At 39.0% G+C, this 18,548-nt stretch overlaps 2 protein-coding genes across 5 annotated transcripts in view; both read left to right on the top strand.

Moving 5' to 3' along the window:
* Nrx-1 (Neurexin 1) overlaps positions 1 to 18,438 on the top strand; it is a 52,554-nt gene extending 34,116 nt beyond the window's left edge. For 2 of the 4 annotated variants that reach the window (XM_066406952.1, XM_066406949.1), the window contains 17 exons: positions 459 to 611; positions 1,915 to 2,019; positions 2,215 to 2,268; positions 2,604 to 2,808; positions 3,033 to 3,224; positions 5,187 to 5,346; positions 5,840 to 6,068; positions 6,856 to 6,964; positions 7,457 to 7,648; positions 12,713 to 12,998; positions 13,458 to 13,765; positions 14,114 to 14,233; positions 14,308 to 14,486; positions 14,534 to 14,705; positions 14,760 to 14,995; positions 15,053 to 15,347; positions 15,603 to 18,438. In XM_066406952.1, coding sequence (XP_066263049.1) covers positions 459 to 611; positions 1,915 to 2,019; positions 2,215 to 2,268; positions 2,604 to 2,808; positions 3,033 to 3,224; positions 5,187 to 5,346; positions 5,840 to 6,068; positions 6,856 to 6,964; positions 7,457 to 7,648; positions 12,713 to 12,998; positions 13,458 to 13,765; positions 14,114 to 14,233; positions 14,308 to 14,486; positions 14,534 to 14,705; positions 14,760 to 14,995; positions 15,053 to 15,347; positions 15,603 to 16,270 — 3,663 coding nt within the window. In that variant the 3' untranslated portion in view covers positions 16,271 to 18,438. The remainder of the gene's footprint in view (positions 1 to 458; positions 612 to 1,914; positions 2,020 to 2,214; positions 2,269 to 2,603; positions 2,809 to 3,032; positions 3,225 to 5,186; positions 5,347 to 5,839; positions 6,069 to 6,855; positions 6,965 to 7,456; positions 7,649 to 12,712; positions 12,999 to 13,457; positions 13,766 to 14,113; positions 14,234 to 14,307; positions 14,487 to 14,533; positions 14,706 to 14,759; positions 14,996 to 15,052; positions 15,348 to 15,602) is intronic. The other 2 variants (XM_066406950.1, XM_066406951.1) reach the window with 2 other exon arrangements.
* On the top strand, positions 8,371 to 11,265 carry LOC136419622 (golgin subfamily A member 6-like protein 24). The gene is made up of 2 exons (XM_066406102.1): positions 8,371 to 10,121; positions 10,502 to 11,265. The coding sequence occupies exons 1-2, from the start codon at positions 8,371 to 8,373 to the stop codon at positions 11,157 to 11,159; spliced, it is 2,409 nt and encodes an 802-aa protein (XP_066262199.1). The 3' UTR covers positions 11,160 to 11,265.
* Positions 18,439 to 18,548: the final 110 nt, after the last annotated feature.

Below are 18,548 nucleotides of genomic sequence, written 5' to 3'. Positions count from 1 at the left end.
TTGAAAAGGAACAAAAGTGCGACGGCATTTGTGCGATAACTCAGGCTCCATGTTGCCCGTTCGGGCCATTTCCGATTTACGTTAGCGTGCATAAATAAACGTCAAACGGGGTATGTGGGAAATTGCGAAAAGTAGAAAAGTAGTCCTTTCTTGGAGTGTCTTGTCAGTTTTGGCTGATTAGTAAAGTTCAATAAAACCCCTATAAGCTATTCGCCGACATTAAACCCTTTTTCTTATGCCTCGCCGACTCTGGATCTAATCCAATTTCGGTGGAAATTTGTCGTCGGGGTTTCCGAGGGTGATAAGCGGAGCAGACGGGGCACCTGATCTTCGATGGAGCAAATTAAACACGCTGTTTTTCATTAAGAGAAAAATGCGTGTGCTAAATTGAAATCGCGCACGATATAAATTACTTTATTACGTCAAGGCGGGTGGTAAACGGTTTCTGCATATTTCAGGTGGAATTTGTCGCTGACACGCTACGGCTGAATTTACTAGAGTTGGGCAAATCTGGAAACCACCTCATCCAGGTGGCCGGACGGCTGGATTACAAATGTCCGACGGGAGAGACTCACGATCCAATCACGTTCACCACTAGGGAGTCACATTTGGTAAGATATTGTCACCCTCTTTTTCTTAAGTCGGCCCTGAGTCGAATGAATTTGCAGTGCTGCATGTTGCAATTGACCGAATTTCAGTAATAATTCTATAGTCGACAACGCGTTATCGATCTTTGACATCATGAATTGAAGGTCGTAAAAACCGATGAACAGAGCGGCGGGACTGTAATTACGGTTAATGAAGAATTCAATCGATTATATCGTAACAGGGCGATAATGTTCCGGTAACGTAATGGCACGGAAATCGGACGTTTTCTTTTTGACATCGTTTACCTGTACCTTCGATCGTTTTCCGTTACTGCGGTCGAATCCAGGTGCTTGGAGATTTCGGTTTTTAATAAGTTTTTCTTGATAAGTTGGCGAAGGAACTAACAAAAATATTCCCCACATAAAGTAATATTTTTGTCGATACGCCCCTGGTGTTCAGGTGGTTAATTGGACAATTTCTCGTAATTTAAGCGTAATTATAAAGCCTTTCTGTGTAGGAAAACAGGGGCGAAAAAACAGAATTAATTAATAAATTTCCGAAAATTGTCTCTTTAGATTTGTTTTTAAGTTTATATAGATTACTCCAGTTTCTCAGACTGGAAAACAGGGTTGTACCAAGTCTGCTTATGGGAGTTAAATGGATAATTTATTAGAATCTTTTCGGGGATTTTTAAAGTACATTGATGTATAAATGCATTGGCATACAAATCCCGGATTCAGGGATAAATTATTGCTATTAATCCCTTAAGAATATCTCTGTTACTGCAAATAAATTTTTCCAGATTTTAGGCCGCTACGTCTCTCATCAATTGACGAGTTGGACAATTTTCCACTATTTAGTAATAGCTCTACAGTCTTTGTATGTAGCAAATGATAGGCGTTGGTATTATGGAAGTCGATTGAATTTAAAAAATATGAATTTAAAAGCACACCTAAGTCGAAGTTCATGCGGCTAGAATCTTCTTTTGAATGTAGAAAGTAAATTCTTAACATTTTTTCTTTAAGAACTTTTTTTTCATTTTTAGACTTTTTCTGGAATAAGCCTGGTTACTACGCCTTTGTTATCCATGGTGGATGGAGAAATTTGACAATATTTTAGAGTTTAAAAGACGTTTATGTCGCTAATCATCGACGTACAATTTACAAAATTATCTCCTTACAGTCGGTTTTATTTTGTTAGAACTTACTTCAAATCCCAGCCAGGAATAAACTAGCCCCACTGAATGTTCTACTTTGTCTTTTAATTGAGTTTAATTTGCCGTCAACACCATCTCCTTTTCTCCAACGACGTTTTATTTCTTCCCAGATATTGCCAACGTGGAACGCCAAGAAATCGGGGAATATTTCATTCAAATTTCGTACTAACGAAGCAAACGGCCTTATCCTTTTTAATTCTGGGACGCCGCCACGGGTAAGTACATCGAATTAAAACCGAACTGGCCATAAATAAGACGTAATTTTAACATAACTTTACGCCATTTTCAGGCAGTGGGAGGGGGTAGTTTTGAATTTCTCTTGATTAAAAGTTGAGACAAAGTTCACCCGAACTCCTCCTAAAATAGAAGGGACACATCGACAATTTAAACAAGTTTGTTTTGTTTTTCAGTTTAGAATAGTCGGGGGAAAATGTTGCAAAGCAACCGGGATATTTACGAGCCTTGTACGTAAACTTCTTAACCTAGTTTCGCTGACCCTATTCGCTCAACTTTACCTACAAAGAACAAACGCAGTTTAAGAGCTAACCCTAGCTAAAGCCCCCTTATTACATGAGCTAATCCGCTATGTATTGTAGCATTTGCCACAACATTTAAAATCCCAACAAAAAACTTTCTTAATACCGCGCTTCTTAGAATTTGTCACTTAAACGCTTCACAACTAGATGGAGTCACAATGATAGCAAAATGAGGTGCCATCTAGGGGATAGTCTTTTTATAATATAGCATGTGGCTAGTTTCATTTATCATTAAATGTTCGTTGATTTCCAAATGTTCTTAGACGGATCTTTTTGCGGTGGAAATCTACAATGGGCACATTTATGTGCACATCGATCTGGGCACTGGACCCTCAAAACAACGCGGATCTAGACGACGCATTGATGATGGAAATTGGCACGAAGTAATCTTTAGAAGATCCGGAAGAGACGCCCGGATCACAGTAGACGGGTACAATACCGATTACAAAGCTATGGGTAAGAACGCAAGTAAGTAACAGAGCAAAACTCTACCTACAGACATATTATTACGTTACGATAGCTGTTTGGTGTTTTAGTTTCCGTCTGTTTATGTTACCCTGATCATCACTCTAAACTCTCAACTCTATGCTTTCACATAATTTCTGTGGACTCATCTTTTCCTATAATCTTTCTCTAAGCTATGTTTGTTTTTTCCTTGGGGGAATATGTTTCTGAATCGTTCTGGCTTCCAGAAGGTTCAGCAACATTAGAGCTGGAAAGCAAACTATACCTCGGCGGCTTAGGGCCTCCCTTTTCGGAAATATCGGTGCCTCCGGGCCTGTGGACCGCGGTCCTTCAGCAAGGCTTCGTGGGCTGTTTCAAGGATCTCGTTATGAATAATGAACCGGTGGATGTGGCCGGTTATGTCAGGGAGCAGGATTCCGGTAAGTGGTTTTAATCGTAATTATGAATTGTTTATTAAAATTTCTAATTTAAGTTATTAAAAATAGCGATTTTACCGTCTTATGAACAGTCAATGCGAAAACAGTTTAAGTCAGTGCGCGTGCAAACTGTTTGACGACCTGTCAGATTTAAAATTTCATGCAAGGTTGCCACTTCTAGATTTGGTAGGCGCGCAGTTTAAAATCGCCAAGCTCCAGGGGCAACGTCGCAATTAAATGGCTTTTTTTCCGTATATTTTACGTAAATTCTAAGTGCCAAATTCATTCGTGTTTCCTGCTTGACTCTCTGAGAATTTAATTGTATCTCCCCAGCGGTTACGGCTACCTTCAAATGACAACACATCAAGAACGACTTCTTTCTCATTTTTCCTTATTACCTCCAAATATAGAGATAAAACGAAAACGTTTACCCCCATTGTTCTCCCACGTGAAAATATATTACGTTCCCATTATTTCGCCGCAGGCCCCAAGGTTTGCTTACTCACAAATTTGTTCTATTCCCGTTTATTTTCGATGAAGACAAATGGAACTTTTAGTGTCGTTATTGCAGTTGGTGTTTCAATGAGGAATTAGAATTACACCGAAATCATTACATAACAAAAATCTCGACACGCATTCTTTTAAGTGCATGACGAGCGAAGCCCGGAATATTTGCATAAAGGCACTTAGGAGTGCGAAACTTTATAATACGGGATCTTATTAAAGATTAAATTACATCCGCCTTGAGATGCTCGAATCTCATTTCCCTGCGATAAATCTAGGTTGCGGCTGCGTCTGTAAATAACAATATCCCAAGAACTGGAAGACTGTAAGCCGATAGTGAGGCGATACTTTGTCTCGGCATTGCGATCGTAACGACGTCGCTAATTGGGCTCATTAAGTGGAGCTCCGGAAAAACCTCCTCCGAAACAATAACTGCGCCCTCTGCGTAGTCGCGTTAGAAGGCGGAATAGGGTCTTAATATCTTCGAGCCGCCCCAAACTTTATGAAGTCTTTTGTTGAATATTAAATTATGTCTCTCCGGATCCCGTTCGCGAACAAAAGATCTTTGTTGTGGTCGAAAACGTAAATATTTCAAGATGTTCTTCTCGTTTACATAGTGAAATATCGCTCGTATGTAATGGGTGGCTTTGCGAAGAAAGAACGTATTCCGGGATGTGCTGGATATAATGAATGACGGCGTGGCTTCGCAAGTAGTTTTCCTGGCAATGGGAATCGATTCCAGTTTGTTTTAACGGAGGAAGAAAATGTTGAGAGAGTGATAAGCTCCAATTGGTTTTTATTCTAAATGCGACCATTTCGATCAAAATCAATAATCGTGACAACTGATAACGCTCCAAGTTGGTTCAATACAATACTACATGGCAAAATACGAAAATCACTCACTTTCTACCCGAAATCTAATTTATAAACTTAGAAATTCAATGAAAATATGCGGAAAAATGGCAGCTTAGCCTGGTCGTTGCCGCAATTCGAACTTTACTGCCTCCAGTTTTGTTGCACGTTCGCAATTTGGTGACGCCAAACATGCTGTGACAGTTCAAGCAAAACCCGGATGCTACATTTATTATGACTAATTTGAGCCATGTATTAATCTATTAACGAGGAGGTTAAAATATTTAAAATGTTATATGCGACCTTATTTATTCGAATCACCAAATTTTAATATATAATTTTTTAAATTCAGAACTAATGAAACAAGATAGATCTATGAGTTATCTCTGATAAAAGTGGCAATCCTCCAAGAAATTTTAAATCTGATAATTCATCAAACCGGTCGCGCACGCCCTTATAAATAATTGCTTCCGCCTCCTGTCGACAGTTATGGCGGCATTTTTAAATATTTCAAGTGAAAATTTTATTAAAATAATTTTGGAGAAATGTGGTGCATTTTAATTTTCGAACAAGATTTAACTTTCATCGACAACTTTCTTATGATTTTAGGCTCGATCCGCACTTTATGCCACACCCTGCAACCACAATGTCCCTCGCAGCCTTGCCTCAACGGGGGCACCTGTACCGAAGGTTGGAACAGGTTCATGTGTGATTGCACCAATACCATGTTTACGGGCCCCACTTGTGGAAAGGAGGCCGCAACGTTAAGGTAAATAAATCATTATCTCACCGAAAAATTTTTGGAAATTCAATTTTTGAAAAATTTGTGAAAATGCGAAATTTTCTACCTTGAATCGATCGTCACGGGAATTCTAAAAAAATATGGCAACGGCGCAAATACCCAGGCAAGACGTACCGTTATATAAAAGACTGTAGTACCGTTACCGTTTACGTCGATTTTTTGTGATGGGGAAAATTTTTATATAAACAAAGGTCTAATAAAGGACATTAGAAGATGTGCCAAAATTTTTTAAATCAGTTCCTGAACTCGTCAATTGCCCCCGATGACATTCTTCTGGAAATGCGGCAGAACTCGAATTAACAAAACCGCAGCTTCCTTCATTATTTTTTTACCCGCCTCATTCTTCTTCATTAAATCGCCCTCGACATTGATCCCATCCCCCGCATACTTTTTCGCCCCCTTCGGAGGATTACATTTTATGACGTTTTAAATCAGCGAATCAATTCTCGGATTTCAACAGTTTCAACGGCTCTTCGCACATGTCAGTGACGATGGACTCGGAAATGGTGACGCAGACGGAAGACATCGTTTTGCGGTTCCGGACCAGCAAACCCCTGGGATTGTTGCTGATTTCCAGCACGGACAAAACGGGGGACCGGATCGAGTTAGCGGTGGCCGCGGGACGGATTCGATTGGCCGTTAGGCTGGACATTAAGGAGAGGAGGAAGGAGGACAGTGAGAAAAACAAGGTGAGAGAAAGAGAGAGATTTAGCTGTTAGGATGTAATGAGTGTTCATTATTCAATGCTCAAAGGAATCGTTTATTTTCAGTTATTGTTTCTACAGTGGTAAATAATGCAATTGTTATTCTCTGTTGCTACCTTGGTAGGAGAGAGTTTACACACAGTTAGATCATTTTTTTATGGTAAAATATGGAGGAATCTGACCAACCCTTTGTTAAGTTAGTCCCAAAATCTCAAATTCGAATGATGTTTGGGAGACCCTGTATAAATCAATAAACACATTCGAAAAGTCTTTTATTCAAGAATTGTGTCTTATTTATTCCTCCGAGTCGTGTTGGGATTATGTCACTTTTCTACGTATTTTTTGAATCCTGATACGATTGGAGAATTGAATAGAAGATTTATTTTCTGTGGGAAATAGTTTAAGCCTGGATTTTTTAGCGGTAACGCAATAATGAATACGAAGTAAGTAATAAAATTAAAAAGTCGAAATTTGTAAGGAATTCAAATTATTTTACAATCACTTTGCATTCAAAATCATAATTTTTTTACTTATTAGAGCCACAAAATTTGGGTTTATACTCAAATTTGGGAGGTTTGTAATTTAGGGACTACGAAATTGTAGTTCTGGCCTTGAATTTGCGAATATTCTAGTGGTTGGATCTACAGAACTTTTATTTTTGCCTAAAATTTGGAAGTGTTTCACTTTTTCCACATCAGAACTTGTGTTTTAACTCGAAACCAATTGAGCTTTTTGATTTTTCGAAATTAGTGGATATCCGTATTTTTCGCAGGTTCTGTTGGCAGGCCAAAACGTAAACGACAACGAATGGCACACTGTGAGGTTTTCCAGAAGAGGGACCAATCTAAAGCTTCAGCTGGACAACCAATCGCCCAACAGAGGTACGAGAGTAGAAAATTAATTTTAGATTTGCCTCAATTTTTCTCTTCACGTTCACAACAAAGTTTAAATTAATCTTATCGAAGTGCTGATTTTGTTGAATCTCTTCAATTAATCTTAAAATCCTGGGACAACAACACTCCTCGCCGGAAAGTCGTAAACAACAACAAGCAGAGTTTTGTCAGAGCGAAAAGAGCAACGGAAAAAATAGCGTTGTCCCGAACAACGTCGTTTAAGGAGTTCTCCTAATGGAAATTGGAAAACGGGAGAACCTCCCATTAAAATAAATCCCGGACTCCTTCGTTTGCATAGGCGAGATTAAGGCCGAATTTAAAATACCGCCACCGTGGCCCGTGCACTCTCTTTAAGGCTTAATTGTTTCGGAAACGCCCAACTATTAATTTTCGGAATTTTAGTTGACTTTTGGAGGTTGTTAAGGAGCAACATGAAAATTCATTCGTGAAAACTAAATATTTTTTGCAATTTTTTTGTAGCCGAAATTCAAGGGAAATACACGACCCTTCAATGGCGCACCCTCCACATTGGGGGGCTCTATCATGTGGAAGAAGAAATCAGCATGTCGACCACGGTGCCGAATTTTATCGGTGAAATACAGCAGTTCTACTTCAATAACATCCCCTATATCGAGCTGGCAAGGGCCCTCAGCACCGAGCAATCAATTTCTGGTAAGTCGACGTCCTCTCCCGTATCTTACTCCCACATGTTTCAATCACATCGCCAAATCGAAGTAGTTTTTTCTGGGTATAATCTTGGAGCAATCATTAACATTCATCAAGGGTGGAAAGTTGAATAGTGATCGCAGGTGGGTGATTAAAGCAGAATACATTTTCTTAATAAAGCGGCTCGTTTATCAAACTCGCGGACTTGAGATCCTCTTGAAACGCTCGCAATCTCGCGATATTGTTCTGCTTCTGACACTGTATATTATATGACAACCGGAATGCTTCCGAATAATAAATTAGATACCTTGGTGTGCAGCTGTAATGTAGCTGAAGCTGAATGGCGGGGTGCGTTGCAGCTGATACGGGGCGGTTTCTTATGCGGTGTTCGTGTTCTCATTAGCCCCGTCATGTACATTACTAGACGTTAGAATTTGCGAAGCAAGGGATAGATTCGCAGTGATATGTATTGTTTTATCGGTTTAGGGGGGAAAATTGGGGAATAGGAACTTCTAAAATCAATAAAAATTGAAAAAAACTTATTTTTCCGAAGCCAAAATATTGAATTAATATTGAGGCAGGTTGCTTCATTGTTATACCTTAATCTTCACATTAATAAATGATGATTATTATTGTCAATGTCAGTCAGTAATTTTTCCACTAACAATGAAATCTTCGAATCAAATCCTTAAATTGTGAAAAAGCGCAGTATTCATCGCAATTGCAATATGACTTCTCCAGAGGAAATGACATCTTCAGAGGAAAACGTTTATAGCAGTCTTGAAAGTACGATTGAGAATGAATTCAGTGGTGTGCCGCCGATTGATATCTCGGGAATGGATAGTGCATCACGGACCCTTTACAGTGGAGCCTCTTCAAGTGAAGTGTTTCCTATGTTCTCTACGAAGCAACATGATAAGCGACCTCAGTCGACCCGAACTTGTCCTCCGAAATCCCCATGTCCTTTACTCGCAATGTCATCGAGCATCCCTCTCCCGGTCAAAAATTCTGGCCGCATGAAAATTCCATTATTGCTCAAAAACACCAGCAAAACCCTTTCGATGAGGCGCATTAACACCGTTTCCGACAAACACACGTTGGAAGTAAAATTTATAAATACGAACAAACGTTATCTTCAATTAAAGAAGGAATTAATAGACAAGCAGAAGCCTGTAATAGACCTTTATAGATCTTTGCTAGAGACTAAGAAGAAGCTTGAGGAGGTGGGCAAGTTGGTTACTCTTGAAGATATCAAGCTGGTACCTTATACGAAGTATAATGAAATTTCCAAATTTGACGGAGGAGGTGAGGAAGTTGCCCTAGAGGTACTGCATAAAATGAGACGCTCTGTAGAAGAAATACCAAAGAGATTGTCCGAGATTTGCCAGGATCTGTTAAAAAAAAGAGTTCAAATTGTGGAACTTTTGAATAAGATCGCTAAATCTGAAATTGATGTTGGAGACGTGGCAGGCCGGATGGAATCTCTACAAAATGAGGGGCAGTGGCTGCAAGAATCTCTGGAAGAAGTACTAAAAGAAAATAAAAGGAAGATCAAAAATCTAATTACAAACTGGGAGGGTTTGCTGTGCATGAAACGATCCAGTGATGAAGCCAGCGATTGGGAGCTGAAATGCAAAGAACAGGAACGTCTTATTGAAAAGTCCAATCACGTTATCGCTGACTTAAAGAAGATGTTGGATGAAAAGAGAACAGTCCATGACAGAACAGTGACAGAATTAAACAGGGCCATAACTAATTTGAAAAAACAAATAAAATCACTAGAACAAGACGTCGAAAGTGAGCGAAAGGTCAACGTTGATGCAAGAACAAGAAACAACTCAAACGCGCAAAACATTAAACTTATACGCGGAAAGGTAACAAACCAGGAAAGGGAAAAGAAAAATTCAGAGGCGGTTACTACAGAAACGCAAGAGAAACTTAAGACCTTGCAGGAGCAAATAAAAACTAAAGAGTCTGAATGGAATAAGGAAAAAGAGGAAACAGGTATAAAACTAAAGAGGCAGGAAAGCATGCTTCAGAAGCTGAGTGTAGATAAAAACGAATTCGCTGCGACGCTAAAAGCCATGGAAGACGAGAAACTTATCATTCAAGAGGGAATGCAAAAGACCATTGAAACACTTACTGAAGAATTACGCACTACAAAAAGAAAATTAGAGAACGTGGTCAAGGAACGAAATGCTGGGTTTGGAAAATGTGCTACTTCTGAAGGCTGTGTTCCAAGAAAAGATGACTTCAGTGCTGAATGGGGTACAATGCCGAATAATGGTGATAACGCGGAAAAACATGCAGAAGAGGTAGTGCAGGAGGTGCAGATTCAGGAGCTTAAAGGCAAACTGCCATGCCTAGATGAAAAAAATGAAAATGTTTCGAAGAGCACTAATAAGCTGATTGCGACAGATTGTACGGAGTGCAACGAAATAACGCAGCAGCTCGCCAGACAGCAAGAGTGTATCAACAGGTTAGTTAAAAATTAATAAATATTGTAAATCAGTAAAATTAAAAAAATGGAAAGTTTCGACAAATTTAAAAACTCTGAATTAAAAAAAAATATATTTAAAGCTTTCAAAAGTATCCAAAATTTCAGTTTAGAAAAACAAACTTGATTTTATCGAGAATATGGCGAATAGGCATTTTATATTTGGAATTTTTAGCGTTTACCAAGAAGCAGGTACAATATATACGAAGTAAGTAATAAAATTACAAAAAGGAAATTTGCAAGCAAACGCGTTTTGCGGTTACTCCATTGTCGGCATTTGATTGTAACAAATAGAAAAAAATGTAAAAATTTCCAAATTTACCAAAATTATTTCTCGCAGAAGATAATGTTCTTTGCATTAGGTATAAGACGCTGTTGCAAGACAGTGAGGATAAACTCAGGGACAAAACTAATGTAGTGGCGAATCTGCAAAAAGAAATAATGGAACTCCAGGTCAGACAGAAATCCCTGGAAGATCAAAACAACACCTGTTCGACTGATCAACTGCAAAGTATGATCGAAGAAGACCGCCAAAATTTGTACGAGCTCGTAAAACAATCTATTGAAAACGAACAAAAGCTCAAACACAACGCCAACGTCATTGAGCGACAAAGTCAGCAAATCAGAGAAATGGAAGATCTTTTGAGACACCAAGAAAAAATGGCAGCAGTACTGCAAGCCTCTAGAGATGAATTGGTCTTGGAAAAAAAAAGCCTTTTCAGGTACTCGCAAGAAATGAGATCGGTGCTTGGAGAGGTAACTAAAGAGGAAAAAATGCAAGACCGTCTGATTAAAGAACTGTTGGAAAAGATCGATTTAAGAGAGAGGCAGATTATCAAGTTGGAGAAAGAGGTTACAGAACTGGAGACTAATTTAATGCTCACAAACGAGAAGAAATTCAAGTTGCAGGAGACGGTCGAGAACATGGAGAAACAGCTGCAACACACCAAAGCTTACATTAATCAATTGACGGATGACAACCAGAAGACCCAGTGGCAAAGATTTTGGAATACGTTTTAAATGCGCTAGAAACTTAAAATTGTCAGTGCAGAATTTTTGTTCGTCATTATTTATTGTTTAATCATGGGTAGTAAAGAAATGTTAGGGTAAAAAGGGTTGTTTAAATGATAGCTAATGAGACTGTCCAATACAGACAATACGTTCCTCCCTAAGGAGCAAAAACATTATTTTCTCTATGCATCATAAAAACACATAATACCTGATTCTCATTTAAATAAGTCTTGAAAAGTCGCGAACCCAAAAAAGGCCAAATCTAGTTATTCTTTTGCTCTGAGAGATGGCGCTAAGTATCTGCTCTAAAACGCTAAAATGGCGCTGTTTTTCAAACCAGAAGTTAATAACAGTGAAATCGCCAAAACCTGAACTAACCTGAACGAATAAAATGCAATTTAATTCGATTTAATTTTTAAAATGTTTAATATTATTTTGATTACAAACCATGAACGTTTCGACAAGTTTAATAATTTCATTCATCCCAATTAAGACTTATCTCAAAGTTTTAAGATTAAAGAATATACGAGTATATCCTGATTTTTTATAAACCACTGAAATACTCTCAACTCACGATAGAGCTTATAAAAGCTAAAGACGAGCTTAATTCAAAATTAACATATAAAATCCGTAACAGTTCTTTTGAACTAAACTCCATATCAAACACCGTATTTCCTTCTCAATCTAATGCATGAATACTGTACAGATCCATTCTCGTCGCGCACTACAATCAATAATTTGAAGGGGCAATTTGGACATCAGACATGCATTTTGCTATACGAGTGACACGTCAAAATTACAAAAAGGCAAGTTGAATTCATAAGAAATGAGGCATTTCTTTTCGTGTAATGTTGATGTTTTAGATATGTTTGGGTATTGTGGTAAATGAAATAGATCTAAACGGAATAACTGAGAAATGATTGAATCAATTTAATGGAATCTTTGGAATTGACTTGAGTTTTGAATTAAAATTGAAAGAAAAATTGACTCGAAAATAGGACCGTTGGACTTATTTCCTAAATCAACTTTGCAAATATTGACTTTAATAGCGTTTTTTAAATTACATCTGCTGCAGAACTAGCATATTGTCACTCTACTTCTTAAGAATGTTGACATTATTTAATCGCCCCGATCTCATTCCTTTCTACCTTCCTATTTCGTAAATGTCTCAAGAATCCTTAAGCCAATAAAATTCAACCGTTATAGTGTGACAATTTCGTCTTAATCAAAGGGAAATATCCAGTATTATTTTATCAAATAGAGGGAGACCGGAATATTAACTCCACCCGTAAGACCCCACTTGCGTGCCACGTCGCCCATTGTTCACCTTATTGGGAACGGTTTTCTTTATTTGAATCCCTTTTATGACCGCCGAAATTACCGTGGCGACCGTAATATATTCTTAAAAAGACCTCCTTTTATGTGGGTAATAACGTTGGGTTTATTTTTAGGGCTTAATTTAAAATATGCATGTGTTCGATTCGAGGAACACTTTCAACGCTACCAATAAACAAAAAACTTTATGGAGCGTATTTATTATGGACGGGTTTAAAAATTGATAGGTTTCCCGACGATTAAAGTGACGGGAAAATTCGTCAAGCACGCCACTGATAATCTGCACAAACCAGTGACGTTTCGATCGAAGCACACCTTCATCGGCCTCCCTATGCTGCGCGCCTACTCCAGCATCCATATCGACTTCATGTTCAAGACCCGTGAGGCCAACGGCCTTATCATGTTCAATGGCGGCAAGAAAGAGGACTTCGCGGCCGTGGAGTTGGTGGACGGACACATTAACTACGTGGTCAACGTGGGAGATGGGACCGTAACGTTGAGAGATACCGTCAGGTTAGTTGCGGAATTTTCTAGCTTTTCCAGAAAATGTAATAAGACTTCTCAGTTAAGGAAATGGCAACAAGGCGCAGTTCTCTTGTTTTATTATAATAATTGCTGTGAGTTTCGCGCTGTCAGCCGTCAAAAAAATCAGCTTAAAACTCTCGTCCCTCATCGCTTTGAAACTTTCCGTTCAAAATGTTAATTCTCAACTTTATTGAATGCCGCCATCTGCCGTTAGTTCCATGCACTAACACTAGTAGTGTAATAGAACATCACTTAAACATCTATAGTATTATTGCTGGCTGTTACTGGCTAAGCCAATCAAAAATGGTATTAAAGTAGCAACTTTACACATCCAATCTTCTATTTGACCGCTCCTCTGAACTACTGAAAATTCCTGTTTAATTCCATTTAAGCTAAAAACAAACTCTAATGCCTGTAGGAAATTTTTGAATGTATCTTTCCACTCAGATCTCATCTAAACGATAACCGCTGGCACACCGTGGGTATCCGCCGCCCATCCGCCCGTCAGCACACTCTCATGGTGGACGACGACATAGTGATTGCGACGAATTTCGGTACAGGCAACTTGGAGCTGGATGGGATCCTGTATTTAGGGGGAGTATACAAAGACTTGTATGCTCAGTTGCCGCAAGAAGACGTCAAGTCGCGACACGGCTTCGAGGGCTGCATCGCAGGCCTGGATCTCAACGGGGAATCGCCCAACATAATGGAGGACGCCGTGGTGCACAGCCCTTTGGTAACGGCTGGCTGCGAAGGTAATAAATGTTGTGTGAAGACATCCGAGGCGAGTAATTCAGGGCAAATCTCTATGATAAACTCCGCAAAATGCCTGTAAACAATAACTTTGCCTATTATGCAGGGTGTCCCTTTCTGGAGCTCAACCATGACGATTGCGGTAACCATAAAGGATATGAGATGCGCAACTTGGAGTTCAAGAATAAGACGTTTCAAAATTTTAAAATTTTGATCGCTTTGACTCCGAATGGCGCACCTGTGTGCAAACTTAACTGAGCTCGTATTTGGTTACTGTAACCCAAAGTTGAGCTCCATAAACGACCACCCTGCATTCAAATCGCCTAAAACAATTTCTTTTCTCTTTCCAGGCCAATCGGCCAAATGCAGCCATAACGTCTGTGCCAATGGAGGAATTTGCGTCCAACAGTGGAACTCTTACACCTGCGATTGCGATTTAACGTCGTTCACTGGCCCTACTTGCTCTGATGGTAAGTGCAGTTATTAACAAACGCTCTGAAAGCGGTAAAGTTACAATTAAGCAACAATCTAACTATGATTACAGAATCTGTTTCTTACGAGTTCGGTCCGAATCCCGGAATTATAACTTACACATTCCCGGAAGACAATAGACCGGAAATGCAGGAAGATTCCATCGCCCTCGGTTTCATTACCACGAAATCCGATGCGGTATTGCTGAAAATTGTTAGCGAGATTTCGAACGACTATATCGAGATTCATATTGTAAGCAGAAATTGCATTAAATTCTTCGATAATTTGAAATATTCCAGGTGGAAGGGAACGTGTTTGCTGTTTATAACTTAGGAGCGAATGATCATCCGTTGGGAGAAATTTCCGTTAAAGTAAACGATAATCAGTATCATGTTGTGAAATTCCATAGACAAGGATTTAATTCCACTCTACAAGTTGATGATTATAACGTCCAATCTAGTTCTCCTGGAGGTAAAACCTATTTGAAACTTATTTACTTTCCATACTAATGACATTTTTTCACAGGAACTCAGCTACAAGTATTTAACAGACAGTCACAAATCCAAGTGGGCGGCAAATGGGGCAGAAGCAAGAAGAGAATAGAGCGACCTTTTTCGGGAATTATTTCCGGGGTTGTGGTAAATTCCTTGAGGATGCTGGATTTGACAGCCGAAAAAGATGTTCATGCCGCTGTGAGAGGAGGAGTGGCGCTAGTCCAAGGCATCCTGGACAGGAACGATCATCTTCAAAAAATGCAACAAGTACTTTTTATGTCTTTTTTTAAATCTATTTATTTTTCATAATTATTTTTGCTGCAGACACCAGCGTCGGGATTTCCCGGAGTCGAGGATGATTTGATTTTTAGCGGTGCCGGGTCGGGTTGTAATGGAGACGATGAAGACGAGTGTCCTCCTCTGCCGGAAATGGGTTCAGGAGACGACGATCTAATAACGCCCGTTTATGTAGCTCCCACGAGGCCACCCCCTACAGTCAAACCCGGGAAGAAAACGGTGGGAAGTGGGGGTAAGGACTGCGATGATGAGGATTGCGTGGATGGTTCCGGTTCCGGCGAAATTACCGAGGATCCATTCAATACGAGCAGTAAAACGACCGGTAAGTTAATATTACTCAAGACAGTTCTAGTTACTCAAGATTGATTTCTCTAGTTACTCGATACGCCATATGTCAGTAGAAAATTCAATTAGGTATGATTCGGGTTGCACAGGCCCAAAAACAATTTGGTAATGCCGTTTACACTCTATTTAAATTCGCAAAAAGTGGCAACAATAACATAACCAGATCTAAACGGAACCTAACCTGAACTACTAGTTCAATTCATTTAATATAATTATTTGATATAATTTTCAGGAATAGTGACAGAAATCACAGACGCCACAACCATTCTAGAGAACACCGTCACCAACGCCACCACCGAAGAACACCCCACCACAACCTTCGAAGACCACTTAGCCTACCCAAATCGTTCCACAACTGAAAGCAATTTCGTCAGCTCAACCATCTCCCATCCAACCACCCGACTACCAACTTCCATTATAATCACTAGCGAATATCCTTCAACAACCACCCCGACCAGCACCACCGGAGTGGAGCGATACACCGACATGCCTAATGAAATAAACCCGCGCCCACCCATTGTCAACCAACCCAGAGATTACACGGGCGACAACCCCTACCACCCAGGCGGACACCCTAAGAAAATGCCCCCGATTCACTCGGAAACCTCCGAAGTGGTGGCGCTGATAATCGGCATCATCGCAGCCGCTTTGATCGCTGTCATTCTGGTGATTCTAATTATTTTGAAATTCAAATCGCGGAACGATCGCTCGTTTAAGATCGATGACAGTAAAGAGTACCCGCACGGGCCTAGCACGGCTCTCCTCGGCAACACTGCGTCGAGCACGGCCAGCCAATCGCAGTACCAGATAAACGGGGCGCTGCGCAACGGCGATCGTGCGCAGATGCAGCAAAAACAAAAGAAGCGCGATAGTAAAGACATCAAAGAGTGGTACGTGTAAGGGGGAGGGGATGAGAAGATGACTCCGAGCCAATGCGCGTGCAGGTTCACGGCGCGCGCAGTCGTTTGTTTTTAATATAGAAAAGTGATATTTTAATTATTAACATTAGGGGGCGTTTTTATGGAATAAGGTGGTTGTTTTTGATTGGTTATAGGAGGAACTTTGAAAGTGGGTTAAATTTAAAGGTATTCAGAAGGGAAATAATTTGTCATGTGTGTCAGCAAAATGCGACAAAATGGCTACGAAAAGATAATAAAATAGAGGCAAAAAAGTCGACCATTTTGTGGCCGTGCAGTTTTCGAGTCACATATTCTTAGACCAATTACAGCGACCCGCGTAAATCTTAATGTCTGGGTTGTAATTAAAATATTTTTATTGACATAATAAGTGACCTAAATCCAATGCACAGAGTGTCTCAATTGATTTTCGCACTTCATTAATATTGACAACATAAAAACGAACCTGGCAGCTTGTCTTGAAATTATTTTAATGATGCATTTTATTTTCTCAATTGCCATTTACTTCATGCCACAGGCGATTCTTCGATTTTTACATCAACTAAGAGTTGACCCGGCTGTTAAATTTACCGAAAAAAAAATGCTGCGAATCGTAAACAAAACTCAAAAAACGTGACATCGCATAAACAAACATTAGTAAAGTTCGCTTAGTATCGCACATGTTGCCATTTTGTCAAAAACAGTATATTGACATTTTTGTAACAATTAATTGTAACGTCAGATTTTAACATACAGCTGCACATTTTAGGGATATAAAGTGCATAATGTTGTTCGATGCGAACGCCATATCGAACTTTTACGTATATCTATGTTATTTAAGGGCCTCACAGGGACACCTGATACAATGACCAAAACTTCCATTCTGAACTCCTTTAAGTCATTTTAAGTAGCCAAATTCTATCGTTAAAACTAAAGATTCTCCTAATTTAATACGGATTCCAAACATCACTAAATCAACAGTGTTCATAAGAATCACTAACATGCGCACTAACACGTTAAAAACAACTGTTAATTCTTCACATGTGCACCTGTTCATAGAAGAAAATTTGTCCTCTCCGGACCGATAGATAATTTAGGTCAATTTAATCACTATTACGGTGTACATTTAACACACACCTATCGCAACAATACTTGACTAGATTAATTCTTTTTTTCCCAGCAAATGCAAATATATCACGATGGCATCGACTAAATTTTCCGATGTTGGGGGTTGTAAATAAGACTGTAAAAACCGTTTAATATCACTATAAGCCATATCCTTTGTGCTAGTTTTACTTAGAATGCCCTGTAGAGGATGACTTTCAAAGTGCTATTAAGAATCGAAATTAAGGCAGCAGCGGAGGTTAAAAACAGAAATATGTTTTCGTCATATATTTGCATGGGCTTTTCTATTTAGTGATAAAGCGAGTATTATAAACTCTGCTAAGTTGCATTAAGGAAACTAACTTTTGCACCGCTGTATTATAATTGCCTGATCGTTGCTCTTTTGTATAAACCGGTTGAAAATATAGGATTAAGGTAAAGTGCAAATTTTCAGCCATTTGAATTAGAGAAGTCTTCAATTTCCTCACGTTAAAAAAAAGGCTCCCGTCACCGTAGGACGTTTTGTACCCATCTTGTAAAATAATCAGCGTTAACCCGACATGTTCCTTGAAAATTTAGTGCTAGGACAATTTTTTGGTAGCCGAAAAGCTTAGTAACACGTGTAATAGAGAGGGTTCCTCTAAATCAGTATAGTTTCTGGAAACCGACTTAAGTTTTCAGAAGCTGCGCCTTAAGTAATAAAGATATTTGCAAATAATCATTCTCAACAGTAATTTGTACATACCCGCACTCTTTTTTGGGATTTTTTAAAAGGTATTGTTATGCTTTAAGTACTTTTTATAAAACCCAAAAAATACTAAAACGTAAGGTTTAAGTAGGTGACTCCAATCTTTCCCTTCCTTTAAAGTGCTGTAATTATAACTTTAAGCTAGCAATTTCTGATTTCCAGTAACAAATCACTATTATTCTTGTAGCATAATTAAGTTAAAACTATTTGTTATGTATAAAGGAAGTAATGTAAAGTAGCCGGATTAGACTTTTGTATTATAGTTTCTTGATTTTTTTTGTTAGAGCTATTCAATAAAATGGCGTATATTTGGATGTTAACAGTCTTTGTTTCTTTTACCCAATGGAAAGAATCTGAACACTACCTTGTGAAATACAAATATCATTAATTATAATACGTCGTTAATATTTTGAGATCACAAGTCACATAC

The sequence above is a fragment of the Euwallacea similis genome, chromosome 3, assembly GCF_039881205.1.
Source record: "Euwallacea similis isolate ESF13 chromosome 3, ESF131.1, whole genome shotgun sequence".
NCBI lineage: Eukaryota > Metazoa > Arthropoda > Insecta > Coleoptera > Curculionidae > Euwallacea > Euwallacea similis.
Note: the sequence above shows the minus strand (reverse complement) of the source record. Positions and strands in the feature narration are given on the sequence as shown.

Coding starts and splice junctions, on each gene's coding strand:
- LOC136419622 (XM_066406102.1), top strand. CDS start 8,371: ATGACTTCTCCAGAGGAAATGACATCTTCAGAGGAAAACGTTTATAGC. Junction 10,122..10,501: donor CAGCAAGAGTGTATCAACAG/GTTAGTTAAAAA, acceptor TCTTTGCATTAG/GTATAAGACGCTGTTGCAAG.